The 17,952-nt window shown below is 47.1% G+C and overlaps 1 protein-coding gene across 5 annotated transcripts in view; it reads right to left on the bottom strand.

The window, feature by feature from the left end:
* Positions 1-3,544: 3,544 nt before the first annotated feature.
* The window catches only part of LOC118094189 (protein kinase C and casein kinase II substrate protein 3), a 28,686-nt gene continuing 14,278 nt past the window's right edge, over positions 3,545-17,952 (bottom strand). For all 5 annotated transcript variants that reach the window (XM_088655365.1, XM_035134273.3, XM_035134274.3 and 2 more), the window contains exons 4-10: positions 17,202-17,437; positions 15,940-16,101; positions 14,031-14,206; positions 13,204-13,324; positions 12,259-12,362; positions 6,085-6,179; positions 3,545-4,846 (exon numbers count right to left, since the gene is read on the bottom strand). In XM_088655365.1, the coding sequence (XP_088511491.1) occupies positions 4,731-4,846; positions 6,085-6,179; positions 12,259-12,362; positions 13,204-13,324; positions 14,031-14,206; positions 15,940-16,101; positions 17,202-17,437 (1,010 nt within the window). In that variant the 3' untranslated portion in view covers positions 3,545-4,730. The remainder of the gene's footprint in view (positions 4,847-6,084; positions 6,180-12,258; positions 12,363-13,203; positions 13,325-14,030; positions 14,207-15,939; positions 16,102-17,201; positions 17,438-17,952) is intronic.

Below are 17,952 nucleotides of genomic sequence, written 5' to 3'. Positions count from 1 at the left end.
AGCTGCACTTGCTGCTGTAGCACTGCTTTGCTAAGCAGGCCAGAACCAGGACTGCCTCAGAAGGCTTTTTCATTGGATGAACAGCAGCTGTCTGAATCTTTTTTTAAAAAAATATCCACAGGCCAGAAGAGGTTCTAGCCGCATGGCAACCTTCCTCTGCCAATGTCTTTGAAACCTCACCTGAATGGCCACCCTCACCCTTCCCCGTGCTTTCTCTCTCTAAACCAGAGCTTTCCAAACTTTTCATGTTGGTGACACACTTTTTAGACATGCAACATTTCACAACAACATGCATCGTTTCCCCAGCCACTCTGGGCGGCTTACAACAGAAAAATGAAATAAAATAATCTATTAAACATTAAAAGCCTCCCTAAGCAGGGCTGCCTTCAGATGTCTTCTAAAAATCTGGTAGCTGTTTTTTTCTTTTACATCTGATGGTAGGGCGTTCCACAGGGCAGACGCCACCACCGAGAAGGCCCTCTGCCTGGTTCCCTGCAACTTGGCTTCTCGCAACGAGGGAACTGCCAGAAGGCTCTCGGTACTGGACCTCAGTGTCTGGGCAGAACGATGGGGGTGGAGACGCTTCTTCAGGTATACTGGACCGAGGCCATTTAGGGTTTTAAAGGTCAGCACCAACACTTTGAACTGTGCTCGGAAACGAACTGGGAGCCAATGTAGATCTTTCAAGACCGGTGTTATGTGGTCTCGGTGGCCGCTCCCAGTCACCAGTCTAGCTGCCGCATTCTGGATTAGTTGTAGTTTCTGGGTCACCTTCAAAGGTAGCCCCACATAGAGCGCATTGCAGTAGTCCAAGCGGGAGATAACCAGAGCATGCACCACTCTGGCGAGACAATCTGCAGGCAGGTAGGGTCTCAGCCTGCGTACCAGGTGGAGCTGATAGACAGCTGCCCTGGACACAGAATTGACCTGTGCCTCCATGGACAGCTGTGAGTCCAGAATGACTCCCAGGCTGTGCACCTGGTCCTTCAGGGGCACAGTTACCCCATTCAGGACCAGGGAGTCCTCCACACCTGCCCGCCTCCTGTCTCCCACAAACAGTACTTCTGTCTTGTCAGGATTCAACCTCAATCTGTTAGCCGCCATCCATCCTCCAACCGCCTCCAGGCACTCACACAAGACCTTCACTGCCTTCACTGGTTCTGATTTGAAAGAGAGGTAGAGCTGGGTATCGTCCGCATACTGATGAACACCCAGCCCAAACCCCCTGATGAGCTTTCCCAGCGGCTGCATGTAGATGTTAAAAAGCATGGGGGAGAGGACAGAACCCTGAGGCACCCCACAAGTGAGAGCCCAGGGGTCCAAACACTCATCCCCCACCACCACTTTCTGAACACGGCCCAGTAGGAAGGAGCGGAACCACTGTATGACAGTGCCCCCAGCTCCCAACCCCTCTAGGCGGTCCAGAAGGATGTTATGGTTGATGGTGTCAAAAGCTGCTGAGAGATCCAGCAGAACCAGGAAACAACTCTCACCTTTGTCCCTAGCCCGCCGAAGATCATCAACCAGTGCGACCAAGGCAGTTTCAGTCCCATGATGAGGCCTGAATCCCGACTGGAAGGGATCCAAATCGTCCGCTTCTTCCAGGCGTGTCTGGAGTTGTTCAGCAACCACTCGCTCAATCATCTTGCCCAAGAATGGAAGATTTGAGACTGGGCGATAGTTGGCCATATTGGCTGCATCTAAAGATGGTTTTTTAAGAAGCGGTTTAATAACCGCCTCTTTCAGCGGGTCTGGGAAGGCTCCCTCACAGAGAGAAGCATTCACCAACCCGCGAAGCCCATCACCCAGCCGTTCCCGGCTACCTTTTATAAGCCAGGATGGGCATGGATCAAGGAGACAGGTGGTTGGTTTCACTCGTCCAAGCAGCCTGTCCACATCCTCGGAGGTAACAGATTGGAATTGATCTCACGCAACTGGACTAGACAGGACTCTAGTAATTCAGCTTTACTAGCAAACCGGAGGTAAAACTAATTCCTTTCCAGCCCTGGGAGCACAGGGTGTTCGCACGACACACCTACACACTACGGGCGACACACTAATGTGTCACGACACACAATTTGGAAATCTCTGTCCTGAACCATTTATAAAACTCAGCCCTGTGGCCTCAGACAACAAAGTCCATCCATGAATTTACTGAGTCATGCTTGGGGTGTGACAATGGCAGATCTTCTGGTAGCAGAGCTTAGGGTGCCATTGAAGGGCAACACACTGTCATTTTGCAATTTTCTACCTCAGATGCCAACTCTCAGGTTTCATTTCCCATGTATGTAAAATGGGAAAACCATAATAGTGATCTCTCTCTCTCTCTCTCTCTCTCTCTCTCTCTCTCTCTCTCTCTCACACACACACACACACACACAGAGAGAGAGAGAGAGAGAGAGAGAGAGAGAGAGAGAGAGAGAGAGAGAGAGAGAGCTGTGTTTGTTAGTTAGGAAATGTTTTCCCTCAGGTTTTATTTTGTACCAAAGCTCACCATCACTGAGACCCAAGGGTGTGTTTCCATGTGTCAGGACTTTGCTTTTGGATCATGAAAATAATGCCTCTTAGCATGTGCAGAAAGACATTTGCTATGTAACATTTTTATAGATAGTAATGAAAGCCTGCTCCCATGAGCCATGTGGAACTTGGAGGTAGGCTTTATTAGCTCTGGCATCACATTAAGGCCTGGTTATCTCCCCTTGAAGCACTGAAATAAGCCTGGCAATAAAACCAAATCGATAATGAAGATAGTGTTGTCTTATAGCCACAAGAGACAGCAGTTCTGCGGCTCATTTGAGGATGGATTTCACCAAGCAGCGTCATTCTCCCGAAAAGTCAAGCAGGTTGTGCATGTTTGAGGAAGGGACATTCAGATTGTGTTTCTCTGACTTGTATTTTATGAGTGGAATTCTTCCTAAAATGGATAACCTTCCCGTTATAATCCCCTGCACCAGAAAACTACACTTTCCGATAGCTATTTATACCAAAATGCATAAGGCTTAAGCTTTACTTGATGTGGGCAGAGCTGAGGTGGCAGCTGAATATGGGATACAGCACAGCTGCTGATCTGCCAACCACACATTCTGGAAGTTGGCTTGGATTTTGGCACCGGATTCCAACCGCTTAGAAAGCCGGGTTATTATAAATCAAAATAACAGCATGCACATAGATGACAGCAGGGAAATTAGGTGGTGGAGGGAGAATGATCACACACAAACCAATTTCTGCGATTTCATCAGGCACTGCCCACCAGAGCCACCCCTACCATGAGCCATGGCTCAGGTGGTGGATTGGGAGAGACAGCAAATGATGCACCTCTCATAATCTGCCTGTCAGGCCCGCAACCTCCACTGTGGCTGTGGCTGGCTCCTGCAACACAGCTGCCACCAATTGTCCCTCCAGGTCATGGCTGCTCTTGCCCACCTGGATTGATCAGCTCCTAGCAAAGTGGAGTCACCCTCCAGAGCCTCCATCTCATGCCTCCATTTGAAGAAGGGGTCTTCAAGTTACTTTAAACAATATTACGAATGAAAAGGCACAGAGATTGTCAACATGCTTATTTCTTTTATTTTCCAAAACCTCCAGATGAGCTAAAACGTATTTTTAAAACATTCACTCTCATAAGCTCATCATATTTCACGCCCCTCTCCTTGTTATGCTTCTTTGGGTGGAGTCAGAGATAACTGCTTCTAGTCTGGTTGCTTCTTTCATGTCCCCCACAGACAGACAGACAGACAGACAGACAGACAGACAGACAGACAGACAGACAGACAGGAATCTAGGCAGGTGAAGGCAATGCCAGTGTAGTAACACTCAATGTAATATACTGTATGGCTGAAGCCACTTCTCCAGAGAGTCCATGTGGGATTTATTAAATCAGCAATCCTATGGTCCTCTCCCTCTGCCCTTCGTGACTCATTATGCGGCTGTTTTGTTTGATAATCATCTCAAGATCCCAAAAAGCATTTCCTCAAGACTAAGACACCTTTCTTGTTCTGATTTTCAGTCCATCCCGGGATTTCCAGAGGTGTTGTCAAGCCCTTGGGGGCAAAGTGCTCTCTGCCTCCACAATCCCAAGGAGAGCTCAGAGGCAGCTAGGTTTCTTTGGCATGTGTGTGTCACTGACGCAAGGAGAGGGAGTGGTGGTATCTGCAGCTTGTGTAGGTGTTGTGCATGGTGTGCCATTCAGACCGGACGTGTGTGTCTGGTTATGGGTGTGTGCTTTGCGCTTGTTTTAAGGAATTTGTTCCCCAGGTTTTATCCCAGGTGGTTTCCATATCCTTACCTATTGGCAGGGCTGCCCCACCCACTCAAAGTCAAATGCTGTCCTCCCCTGAATTGATTATCCAGATGGCGCATCAATGAGCTTATTTTGCATAATATTATAGCAAGCTAGAGGGAGCGGCAGGAAGCTGTGTAGACCTCAGAAGCCCCACCCCAGTCCACTCAAAGTTCCATGCAGCCCCACCTACCAGCCCACCCGGCTTCTGAGATTTCACCAGCATCACTCACATGTCTTTTCAGGGCAATCTGTATGGACTGAAAGTTTTGCATCCATGTGGACTGAAAGTTGTATGATTATTAAAAATAAAGCAGTCTCTAAGGAAGCTGAATTTTGCAGCACTCTGGGCTGGCAACATGGTGCAGTCTCAGAAGTGCAGAATAAACATAGCCCTAATATTGGTGTATGGGTGCATGATTCCCCCTCCCCTTCCCCCTAACCCATCGAGTTAGCCCTGTATGGGCTCCACATAGTTGGCGGGGTAGAGCCCCACACGTCCGCTGTCGGTCACCCCCTTGCACCAGCCCTGTTCGTCCTCATCTTCCAGCTTGGTAAGCAGCTCTCCTGAAACAGGAAAGAAAGAGACAATTACGGATACTGGAAAGGGGGAGGAGCCACAATAATGGGCAGAGTCGATAAGTGAGGTCCAAGGCTGAGCTGTCAGCAGCAACCACCATGGGTGGCAGACAATGTTTTGGGACATGGTGCTATGGCTTCTGGTCGGTCATGGCTTGTTAATGGCCAAGGGTGGCTGGCTGATGTTTTCTCAATGGGTAAGAAATATCCAGAGATCTCTCTTGAGTGAAGTGGATGCTCCCACTCCGGGGAGGCCCTGAAGCAAGGTGTATGTGCATGCTTATGCATGTGTGTTTCTGAAGGAGCAAAACAGGCAGCTTTGGGACAGAGAGGGCTCTTCCAGGTGACCTATTTAGTAAGCATTCATTCTGATTTGTCTGCACAAAGACTACACAGTTAGACTGCTTCCTGTCTTCACTGAACATTTTGTCTCATATTTGTTTACAAGGCAGCTATATGACAATTAACATTCATCCTGATTTGCTTGAGGGGTATTTACATGTCATCTCATGACTCATTTGTTTATTACACATTTTTCAGTATGTTTCCCCATCACTTTCCTAACAGGAAGCGGAAAGTGGATTCGTTCCTTCAGGGAGAAAATGCTTTAAATGCACAAGTCTAACATTCTGGCATGTACTTGAATCCCTCCCGCATAAATAGTGATGGTCTGGAGGCACCCAAGGCTGAGAGCTTGTCCCAGGCTACCTGGAAGCACCTAGGAGTGCAAGGGTGCCCCTTTCCCTCTCTCTCTAGAAATCTGATGCAGGGTAAGAGATCTGCTTTAGTGGCAGGAATGTGTATGCTTCTTGCCTTCACTTATGCTCAAATTGTATACCTGCAAACAAAGCAAATATTACAAAAGCACTATCAATCTCCAGGTGAGTGAGTAGAGGGAGACACCCAGACTCCGCAAGATTGGCCCTTGGGTCCAGACCGCCATCAAAAGTCAGGACAGGATTATACCCATTTCCTCTTTGTATTAAGCCATAGCTCAAAGGCTGAGCTGCTCCTTTCCAAGTCCTAGGTTCAGTCCCCAGCATCTCGTAGGACTGGGAAAGACTCCTTTTGTGAAACTCTGGAAAAGCAGCTTCCAGCCATTGTAGATAGTATTGCGCTAGATGGAACAACGGTCTGACTCAATATAAGGCAGCTCCCTATGTTCCTGTAAGGCTGCCTTTGTAGGATAAAATGAGGCAGAGAAATTGGGAGAAGATGACACTCACCTGCCTTGAAGCTCAGCTCATCTGCCTCTTGGCCGGTATAGTCGTACACAGCACGAACCCGCTGTCCCAAAACTGGGGCGGTTGCTGGCTTTGCACTGTGGGAAGGGGTGAGAGTGTGAGTGGAACTATAGGCAAGCCCCTATTTTGCTTATGATCTACTGCTCCATTTATCGTATATCCTTGAAGGGGGAGAGGGCAGGACATGGGGCTCTTTGGCATCTTCTCTGTGGTGGCCCCTAGGTTGTGGAATGGCCTTACCTCTGAGGTGTGTCTTATGCCATCACTGCATGCTTTTCAGTGATTGGACAAGGAGACACATCTCTTTCCCTATACCTAAGGCTGAGTTGATGTCTGCCCTCCTCCTGCGTTGCCGCTGCACTGATGTTTTGTTATAGTGACTTTGGCTGTTTTTGTGTTTCGCTGTTTTTAATTTTCCCATTGTGTTTATTTAAATTGTGGTGTTTTTGAAGGACTGGCTCTAAGTACAATCAACTGGTCAATCTTGACATTTTGTTTGATCTTCCTGGAGACATCCCTTGAATCTGTGCAGCAACAGAAATCACCCTAGATTTGTAACTTCAAAAAATCCCAGGAGAGAGAAAAATGCACGGTTTGGTGATCCTGTGCCTTAGAACTGTTAACTAGGTTTTTTGGGGGGAGGGGGATACCAATTAAAGGGTGATTGTTCTGATGACATTTGTGCAGCAGGAGTTCTGGATGTCTGAGGTTTGCTAGAAATGTAACTTTGCAAGTGATTGAAACTGTTCAGATTCTGTGGGTGTATATTATGGGGAAGGCAAGAAAGAATGTTTGATGACTGGCGGTGAATGTCTTAAGTAAATAGTGTATATCTCTTTCTCTAATGCAATTCTTATATCATTAGTCAGAACTCTAATCTGTTTGCTTAACCAGTGATACTCATCACCTTTGGAATTTGCCAAGACAAATTCCTAAGGTAAACAGTTTGGATTGAGAAAGCATCTTTATCTGCATAGGGCTTGGAGTGTTGGACCAGGATCAGGACTGAACCACCACCATTGACACAAGCAATGAAGGATTCTAACTGTTATAAGCAGTGACTTCTTTTCTTTTTTTCAGGGGGTACTCAAGGGTACCCAGTACTGGCACCTCTTTTGTTGTTGTTAAAAAGTGTGGGACTTACAGTAACAACTTCATGGTGAACACCGGCACCTATTTTTCTTGGGGAAGAAAGCACTGGCTATAAGGACTGAAGACTGTATTCCTGGATCTGATCTAAGGGGAAGAATTGCTTCTGTGGAGGGACCACGCTTTATCATGAGCAAGAGACACTCAGAAACACCACTGGCATCAGCAAGGAGATGCTGTTCTTAACTGCATTATAAGAACTGTAACGATAAGAACTTATGCTTGAGTTTGCTTTCTTTCCTCTCTCATATTCCATTTTAAGAAAAAAAGAGAAGAGTGCCACTGGATCAGGCCAAGGGCCTATCTAGTCCAGCATCCTGTTTTCACAGAGGCCAAGAAGATAGCAGTAGGAAACCCACAAGTAGGAGCTGAGCACAAGGACACTCTCCTCTTCTGCGGTTTCCAGAAACATTACTGTCTCTGTGGAGGTAGAGCCCAGAGGCAGCCTTATTCTTAATGAATTTGTCTACCTAATCCGCTTTTAAAGCCATCCAAGTTGGTGGCTGCCCCTGCCCTCTGTGGGAGTGAGTTCTATAGTTTGATGGTGTGCTGTGTGAAGAAGCACTTTCTTTTATTTGCTTATTTATTTGAATCTTCCAACATTCAGCTCCATTGGATGTCTATGAGTTCTTGTGTTACGAGAGAGGAAGATTAACTTTCTCCACGCCATACATAATTTTATAAACGTCTATCATGTCATTTCTTAATGACCATCTCTCTAAACTAAAAAAAGTCCCAAATGCTGTAACCTTTCCTCCTGGAGGAGGAGGAGGAGGAGGAGGAGGAGGAGTTTGGATTTGATATCCCGCTTTATCACTAACTGAAGGAGTCTCAAAGCAGCTAACATTCTCCTTTCCCTTCCTCCCACACAACAAACACTCTGTGAGGTGAGTGGGGCTGAGAGACTTCAGAGAAGTGTGACTAGCCCAAGGTCACCCAGCAGCTGCATGTGGAGGAGCGGAGACGCGAACCCGGTTCCCCAGATTACAAGTCTACCGCTCTTAACCTCTACACTACACTTCTGAACCTTTTTCCAACTCTACAATATCATTTTCCATGTGTTTGATGTCTGATTAGATTGTAAGCCTGAGGGCAGGGACTGTTTTGACACTGATTTATTTTATTTTATTTTATTTTGCCATTCTGGGAGACATCTCAGGCTAACCTACCTCACAGGGCTGTTGTAAGAATAAAATGTGGAGAGGAATATTGGTGTATGGTACCTTGAGCTGTGGGAATAAATTTAGCAATGGATAGATACTGGTAAATAATGAGAAAGCAGATGAATTCTCAAGGAAGTGTGATGCTAACATTGCGTCGAAATTGAAGTCTGAGTGGGTTCTGAGAAGGAAAACAGTTTTGAAGATAGATTCTTCTTTCTCTTACCAGTCCCTGTATCTTAGCAGCATCACTGGCATGGTTAAATGAAGAGATTTGAGTTCTGATTTGCGACATCATTACAGGGAGCTATTCACTTGACATTCACTTCAGCATCGTCACCAACCCTTCTTCCCCGCCGTCTCCATAACACCCACCCACACAATTGTCAACAGTTACACGATCCCTTGCGGAGTTGCATTTCTAGTGTATCTTAAACATACAAAACCCTGCCTACAGAAAGTCATCAGAACAATTTCCCGCAAATCAGTAAACAGTTCCCAAAAGGCAATAAACAGCCAGAAACAGATAAGCTTCCCTCTCATAGGATGCATTTGCCTGCCTGGCTCATTCTCCTGGGGTTTCCTGAAGCTCCGGATCGGGGGTGATTCCTCTTGCTGCTTCAAGGCATATCTCCAGGGAAGATTAAAGAAACCTTCCAGTCATCTTGTATCTCTATGGCAAGCTATGGGCTTTCTTGCCTTTCACTAGGCTGAGATTGCTGCCCTGGTATTTGGGGAAATACCATACCCTCCAAGTGTCCCGATTTTCCAGGGACAGTCCCCAGGAATTACCAAACCCATCCTGGCTTCTGATTTGATTCCGGAATGTCCCTACTTCCCCTGCCAGTGCTGCCACCACCAAGCTTGGGAAGGAGGATGATCCGTGACAGTGGCAGCAAGGGAACATCCTGTTGCTTCTCCATGGTTTCTGCTGCTGCTGGCCTCTTCTTTTGGGCAGCTCATAGCAGCTGGTGGAGAGCAGGCAAGAAAGAGGGGCTGCCGCCACCAAGCCCCAGCCCTGTGTGACGCGATGGCTCTGAGGGGCAGGCAGAGGGCAGGAAGAAAGTAGTAGAGCAGAGCTCAAGGAGTCTTGAGAATTATTATTATTATTATTATTATTATTATTTTAAAAAACCACTTTATGCATTTCTCCACCTGTGCATTTGTATCTGAATGCAAATATTGCAAATTGCTATGAGCCCCACGAAACTACAAAGGAAGCAAAATATGGGTGAGTGATGTGGCCCTGGAACTTCTCACTGTTTGGAAAAGTGGGGCAAGTGAAATAGTAGAAATGTTTAATAGCAACTAGAGAAGGACAGATCAGCCTATTTCTTCTCAAAATTTGGAGAACTGAAGACACTTGATAATTGTGATCTGATCCACATATAAGTTTGGGAGAGAGAAATTAAGTTGGTGCACTTTAAAATGTTAATAATAATAATAATAATAACAATAATGGTGATGATAATTTATTTATATGCTGCCCATCTGACTGGGTTGCCCCAGCCACTCTGGGCGGCTTCCAACAAATTATAAAGCCACAGTAAAACATCAAACAGTATAATAGTAATAATAATAATTTATCCTCCATCCCTAAAATCAATGCTACAATTTGATAATACATTATCAGTGCCAAGCATCACTTCTCCCTCTAGTGATGGTCCAGGGTATGGCAAGCTAATATAATGGTTGCTGGTAGCTTCTATACAGTATATATACAGTACACAATGCTTTAAAAAGTGCACTTTTGAGTCTCTCTCAGGACCAAACAGCACGTGACACAAGAGATCACGATCAAATTCTCTCCTGAATGTTTTCATTTTTACTTCCAGAAGCTCCAATTTTGATTGGGATGGTGGTGCTGGGCAGGAGTTTCACCCAGTGTTGTTTTCCTAAATCACCCCCTTAAAGCCACTAGTCCCTAAGGAGCAAAAAAAGCCATGCCTGTCTTTTTCTCCAGAAGGGGTAACAACAGTTTGGGGTGTGTGGCTCTATTTAGATCAGAGTAATGGAATAAAAGGAAAGCGCTAAACGTCTTGGGGAAACCCACAAGCAGGTCCTGAGCACAACAGCACTTGGGCTAGGGTTGCCAGACTCATAGAGGACAGGACTTCTGTGCCTTTAATTGCCCTGCTCTCTTTTGAGTTGAGTCTGGGAACCTTAAAGAGAAACCAGCAGACCCTTTGTTTAATTTCCAAGCAAAGGATCTGCTGGTTTCTCTTTAAGGTTTCCAGACTCAAAAGAGAGCAGGGCAATTAAAGGCACAGAAGTCCTGTCCTCTATCGAGTCTGGCAACCCTAACTTGGGCACCTTAGCGACTGGTATTCAGAGGCAGAATGTAGCCAGCCATCATGGCTAGTAGCCCTTGACAGCCTCATCTTCCATGAATTGGTCTTAATCCCTTTTAAAACCAGCCGGGTTGGTGGCCATCCCTGCATTTTGTGGAAATGAACTCCATCGCTTTAACTATGCATTGTGTGCAGAAGGAGTGCTTCCTCTTGTTTGCCCTGAATCTCCAACGCTCAGCTTCATTGCTGGTGCTAGAACTGTGAGGAAGAATTCCCCCCCCCCTCCACACCTTGAATCGTGTTTCCCTCGCTTACTCTCTTTTTGTCTGAACTAAAGAGCCCCAGATGCTGTAAGCTTTCCTCACGGAAGGCATGTAATCATTTTGGCAACCCTGTTCTGCTTTGGTCTCCTGGTTATTTGTGCCAACAGGAGAGTGATATTAACATGGAACAGCACATGGAAGAGAGCTGTTTTTTAAAAAAAACAAAACAAAAACAAATGCCTTCCATCTGACCTCAGTTTACATTCTCATATCAGATCAATTTAAGCTTCGTGCATCCAAAAATAAAAAAATAAAAATGCCTTCTGCATGGACAAATTATGAGATGCTCCAAAGGACCAGTCATCCAAGCGTGTTTCAGGGCCAGGCAGACAAGTGTGCCCTGCAGCCAAAGGAATCCTGGTCTTCCAAGAAACCCTTTGTCAACAGCCACTAACTTTGAGGCAGTGTGCACACTCCTGTTTACTCTGCATCCAGTGGTTTGGAAAGTGGCGTACACATGATGACATTAGCCACAACCCATATTTGTCCTGCCATTTCTGATGAAATGCTGTGCTTTGAGGTCTTTCCCTCCAAACCAACTTTGATCGGAATTGAGAAAAAGAACAGCCTAGCTGCATTTTAAGCTGGTAACGTACATATATATACAACCAAAGAAAGACTAAGTCTGTACTAGGACTCATTCAGTCCCAGGACTTGTTTCCAGTGCCCATCACAGTGTTACACCACTGTGTATAATATCCCTCGTTATGGATTAATATCCCGCCCTATGACTCACCAAGTCATGGATGGAGACCAGGCAGCCCCTCAGATTTTGCTGGACTAGAGCTCCCACCATCCCTGACTGTAGGCTGTGCTAGCTGGGGTTGATGGGAGTTGGAGCCAAACAGCATTAAGGTGGAGCTGCTGTGTCTGGTTGTTTCTAGAGGGGCTATCCCTACAATCCATAAAGCCATGCTTTAGCAAAGTTGTATTAGGCCGGGGTACTAAAGCACACATACAAAATGCCACCCCAAATTCACTGCCTGTGCATAGGGTGAATTGCATGGATGGACACACACCATATACTTAAAGCACATTTTGAGCACATTCCCACCACTGCAAAGAATCCTGGGAACTACTGTTTACCCCTCACAGAGCTCCAATTCCTACCACCCTTGATGAACTGTAGTTCCCAGGATGCTTTGCAGCAGGTGAATGTGCTTTGAATGTACTCAGCCTGTTTCCAGCTACTTCCTCCCATACTTCTTGTGATTGGGAGCAGGGATGACTCACCTGCTCTGGGAGGGGGTTATGCTGATCTGGGAGTGTGTGGATTTCTCTGGTTCTTTGGCTTTCTGGACTTTCACCTGTGTCTGTTCCTGGGCAGGGCTCCACCCCTGAATGGCAGGAGATGAGGGGAGGGTAGAGAAAAGTGTTAGAAAGCTTTGTTTGCTGAGAGCTGAACTCAAGTGGTAAAGACCATTAGCTAAGATGTACAAAAACCTGCAGAAAGATGGGGGGGGGGCGACATTATGCTCAGGAGGTCATGATGTGTGTTATAAAAAAGCTCGTCGTTAACCTTGAAACAGAGGTGAATCATAGAGCTCATATTTTCTTTTTAAAGCTAGATTCTGAGGTGAGGACTTACAATCTGAGCCTTAAATTTAAGTCCTGTTTTTAATTCTTCCTCAGTTTCCCACTTCCCCCCTAATCCCAGTGTGGACTCTGCTTTATAGTACAGACCCTGTAGTCGTAAGCGGTAAGAATGGGATGTTAAATGTAAACAATCACATAGCCCACCTTCCCCTCCCAGTTCAAGGAGTTTTGTTAATCTGTCAAAAGAGGGACAAAACCTGAAGCGAAATACAGGTTGCTGGTTGTTGCTAATAAGTCTGAGATGCCTCCCTGGCCACTGGCTGAATTGTTGTAATGTCATGTTGAATGTTCAAAGACATTCTAACTGCTCACAAGTAAACTGTCAGCCCAAGGGGCCTGAGGACAAAAAAGAGCTTTTTGTTCTGTGCGGAAAGGAGCACCCAGAGAACTGAAGAAGGCTAAATTTAGAATCAGGCAAGAAGCAGAACAAGTTTTTCTAGAGACTGTTATGGGCTTGAACTTGCATCAGATATAATCTGGGGCAGTTTCTCCCTGTGCCTAAATGCTGCCTAGAGATGGAAATGCCTCTGAGAATATGCAGAGCGCCCTTATCTCACCATTAAGGAAGGGAGAGGTCCCCACCTCGAACTGTGGCCAGTTCATTGGCATCCCCGGTCCATGTCGATTACGCCACCATTTCAGGTCGTCCTGGTCATTTATGTCCTCAATGGCTTGGTGCAAATCAGTATAAACAGCTTGGATGCTAAAGGAAAGGAGGGGAATCAACAGGAAGGGGTGTCAGGTGGCATACAACTCTCCCCGCTCCCCCCCCCAAAAAAACAACATCCCATCTACAAAGCTTTCTTCACTCTGCCTTCCCACTTAGCATAATGTGTGACAGTGGGAGAAGTCTTCTGATTTGGGGAACACAAAGCACCATAAGATCTAGTCTGAAATGCAAGATTTCCTTGGAAATGAGCACTCTGAATTGGAAATATACATCTGGATACACTCAAGCACACACAAGAAGCTCTAATGGTCAAAGGTGCCTCTCAATCTCTGCCCCCTCCCCAACCAGGAAATGCTCCTTCTGGTGATATTAGGAGGATGAACATTTTAAAAGCTCTGCTGCATCAGGCCAAGGGTCCACTAAGCCCAGAATCTTGTTTCAATGGATGCCATCAGAAATGACTCTCAGGTGACCGTTCTGTGTGCTGCTTTGAAAAGCGTCACTTAGGCCTCAGTTAACCCTCCCCCAGGTGTGCCAACTCTAGGGGGCTAAAGGCACCTCAGCCCCCTTAATATTTGTTTTAAGGGGGCCGGAGGGCCCTTCGTGCAATGGACACCACGCATCGCAGGTCCAGTAATTGGCTCCTGCCGAGTGCTCAGCCTCCATTGTCACATATATGCTGCACGCCGGGGCCCCCTCAATCTTGGGGGCAACCTGGCACCTCTGCCCTCTCCCATACCTGGGGTCAGCAGTGACATCGAGGCGTCGATGTAGGGCGAGGAAGGCCCCCTTGAGGAAGGCGATGCGTCTCTGCTCCTGCGCCTGCCCCTGCTCAAAAACGGACTCCATTTCCTCCATGTAGCGTGGGCTGCAGCGATCAAGCTCTTGCAGGGCCTTCTCATAGCGCTCACGCACCTGTTGTAAGGGGTCAAGGGTCAAAAAGAGGCATGGGCCCAACAGTCCTCCCCCCCCTCTGGGATATGAGCTGCCTCCCCGCGGCCCCCGCTTCCAAGAAGCATGGAGGCAGAAAATACATGCTAAAGGCCTGTCTTTCAAAGACAAATGCCCATCTAATGCAACTCCTCACTGGAAGGACAGATCGTGAAGCTGAGGCTCCAATACTTTGGCCACCTCATGAGAAGAGAAGACTCCCTGGAAAAGACCCTGATGTTGGGGGAAATGGAGGGCACAAGGAGAAGGGGACGACAGAGGACGAGATGGTTGGACAGTGTTCTCGAAGCCACCAACATAAGTCTGACCAAACTGCGGGAGGCAGTGGAAGACAGGAGTGCCTGGCGTGCTATGGTCCATGGGGTCACGAAGAGTCAGACACGACTAAACAACTAAACAACAACAATGCAACCCCTGCTTCTCACAGAAGCCAGTATGGGATGCCCCACAAGCTGGGCATAACACCCTCCTCACTTGGGCATGCCAGCAACTGGGACTCAGAGTCCCACACTTCCTCCGATAGTGAAAGTAGAGCATAGCTTTTGTGGTTATTAGTATACAGACATAGATAATCACCATGCTCAAGGAAAACAGTGAGGCAAAAAGTTGGTGGACTTTCATCAGAGCTAATGGAGGGGCCTGGCAGCCCCATCCCTCCCTCTGATATAGCCTAGTGGACTAGCTCTTTGCATCCCTTCCCAAATAATCCCTCTGTGGCTGATGGCAGTCCCGTGCTAGGTGACACATTTTTCAAAGGCACTACTCATGTCAATAAAAAAGAAAAACACAACACAAAGCATCACATTCCTGTGGGTGTTGACACACTGGCTTCTATGTGCTTTTCTTTTTTTCTTTTTGAAAAATGCACGTACACAGTAGTATCATAAGGAAATAAGGTTGCCAACTTCTTCTTTTTTACCAGCTTCTGTGTGTCTTACAGCAGCTTGTTCTGCAGATAGTAGCACGTGATCATGATCATCTCCAGACACTGAAAAACTTTCACCTAATGGTTTATGCAGAGTTATGGTTTCTTCTATCAAAGGCACAAGAACAGGGTAGGCTGGTTATTATTTTTTCTGGTCAAATGGCAATCCTATGAGATAATAAGATCGCTAGACCCAGGGAGCCAGGAGCTGCTAGGACTAACAGGTGGATACAACACCGGGGGGTTGGGGGGGTTGGGCAACGTAGCAACCATGGGGGCCAGTGTGCCAGCCAGCACCTCTTATGGCACCCACAAACAGGTCTCAGTAAATAGCCCCTCAAAAATTCACAATGCATGGCAGAATGTTTGCTCTTCCTGCTCAGTTCCTGTTTGCACTGACCAATCCTACGTTGAACACATAAAGATGCCCCCATTTCATTAGATGTCAGGACTGGACACTCACCTTCCTTTCTGTTCTGAACAGAGGAGAGGGGCAAAGAGAAGGCATGCCTGTAACATTTTGTGGTCCCATCTCTCTTTCTGTTCTTTTAGATATGGCGGCCATTTTGTGCTATGCCACGACAGCCATTTTGTGACTGACACCCACAAACACTCCAAATGTACCCACTGGCTCAGAAAGACTGATGACTCTGCTTATAACCAAGCCCCAGGCAATGTATCAGCAAGTGTGTCTAGTGTGCCTGGCAATTCCAGCGGCCCATATTTATTAGCCTTTGGACCCATAAAGAAAGAAAGTGGGGAAGAATCTCACCTTGTTGGCCTCTTGGCTGCAACGCTGGTGTTCCTCCCGCAAGGCCCGCTGTCGTTCTGGGGGCACCTCAGAGCCCGGTGCGGCCTTGACTGCATTCTCCCTTAGGGCTGCATTGTGTTCTTTGCGACAGGCCTTGTGGTATAAAGACTTGGTCTTCTCGACCTAGATGGGCCGGTCAAGGGTAGGCAGGAGAGAGGGAAGGAAAATAATAGTGAATGGACTGTCAAAGTGTGTCAAGATACACCAGCATTCCCCAAGCTGGTGTTCTCTCCAGATGTTGTTGGACTACAAGTCTCATCAGTCCTAACCAGCATGGCCTACATATAGTCAGGCATGATGGGAGCTATAGTCCAACAACTTGTGAAAGGCACTGGGTTGGGGAAGACCAGGGCACCCCATTCCTTCCCTAGAAAGCCCAAGCGCCTTGGTTCCCAATCCCCCTATACCCTAGGTTCTCAAAATATGGGCTGGGCACCCCAGGTAGGGGATAGGACCCAAATATGCCCCAAACTCTCCATGTAAGCAGGTGGTGCTAACCTCTCATCTTCTATATTTGGTACTCCTGGGCCAGCCTTAACCCTTTGGGGCCTCTTCTCCTTTCTGGGGAACCCAGAAGCCTCAGCTCCTTTCCCTGAAATCCTTCATCCCATTAGGATCCTCTTTTTCTCCTCTTTCTGTGTCACAGAGCGAGCCAGCTAGTAAATCACGCAGTTAAAGTTAGAGTGAACTCTTTATTATCAAAACACTCTCTTCACAGACTTGGCTGAGTGTCAAGCGTAATGAGCAAAGCAGCTCATTCCCTATAGTTCTTACTCCATGAAATCAGTTACTGAGACAAAAGCTGTCTATGTCTCCTCCTCCCCAGTGCAAAGTAATCAGAGACTGCATCTGCGTGCGGCCAATTTCTCTTTTACCCTCTTCATGCCTCTTCTGGTTCTGGGAGACCAGCGGGGAAGGGTCACAGTAGGAGGGGAAGACACCCTAGCTTCTTCAGCAGCCTTTGGTCACCCTCCTCCTACTCGCCAACTTCAGCTTCCGCCTATGATTCTGGACTTCTCTCTGCCACAGACTCCCCCAGCTCACTAAGTCCTGTTGCCTCTTCAGCTTCCAACACCTCTTCTTCCCCCTCAGACCACTCATCATTGTCCCACCACCACTCCCCGGGCTCTGAGCCTTCTCTTAGTGGTTCCCCAACGGGTTCCTTCCACCATTCCTCTGTGCCCAACCAGTCCATGACATCCGGGGGGCCAAGTCTCTCCTACCTTCTTGAGCTTCTTGGTCCAGGGTTTCTGTGCCCGCTGGAAGCCACTTTCCAGCTCACAGGCCTCCTTGAAGCCCCCAAAAAGCTTGCGGTGATAAGAGTCGTGTTGCCAGCCCCGGATGCGCCCGGCATCCTCAGAGACCAGAGCCCTTTGCATGTCCATGTGCAAGTGGCTCAGTCGCTCTGAAGCCTCCAGGAAGGCTTGCCAGGCCCGGAGCAAGGAGCCATACACTGGACCTGCAGGGAGGGACAGGTGATGCACAGATTTCATAGTTTGCCCCTGAGGATAGCCAGCCCACAAAAGCAACAGATCCCCATCAATCCTGAGCATCTAAAATCATGCAACTGTCTTGTTTCTTTTGGGAGTGCAAGAAGAACCACAGAATTGTAGAATTGGAAAGGATTCGGAGGGTCATCTGGTATAGGAATCTCTAGTGCAGTGCAGGAACCTCAACTAGAAATTTGGTATGGTTTGCATTAATTCTTGTTTCCCAAAACAACACACAAAGAAAAAACACAGCTGTCCTTTGAAAGTTGCACTGCTTTGAATTTTGCAGCACAGTTCTCTTAAATAATGTGTACAGTGGTACCTCTCCTTACGAATTTAATGCGTTCTGAACACACATTTGTAAGTCGAAAAAAATTGTAAGTCGAATCCCATAGGAATGCATTGGGAGAAAAAAATTGTAAGTAGAAGCAACCCTATCTAAAAATTCGTAAGTAGAAAAAATCCTATCTAAAAAGCATCCAAT

Source organism: Zootoca vivipara, chromosome 12, assembly GCF_965207765.1.
Source record: "Zootoca vivipara chromosome 12, rZooViv2.hap1.1, whole genome shotgun sequence".
Taxonomy (NCBI): domain Eukaryota; kingdom Metazoa; phylum Chordata; class Lepidosauria; order Squamata; family Lacertidae; genus Zootoca; species Zootoca vivipara.
This window is presented reverse-complemented; position numbering and strand designations above follow the sequence as displayed.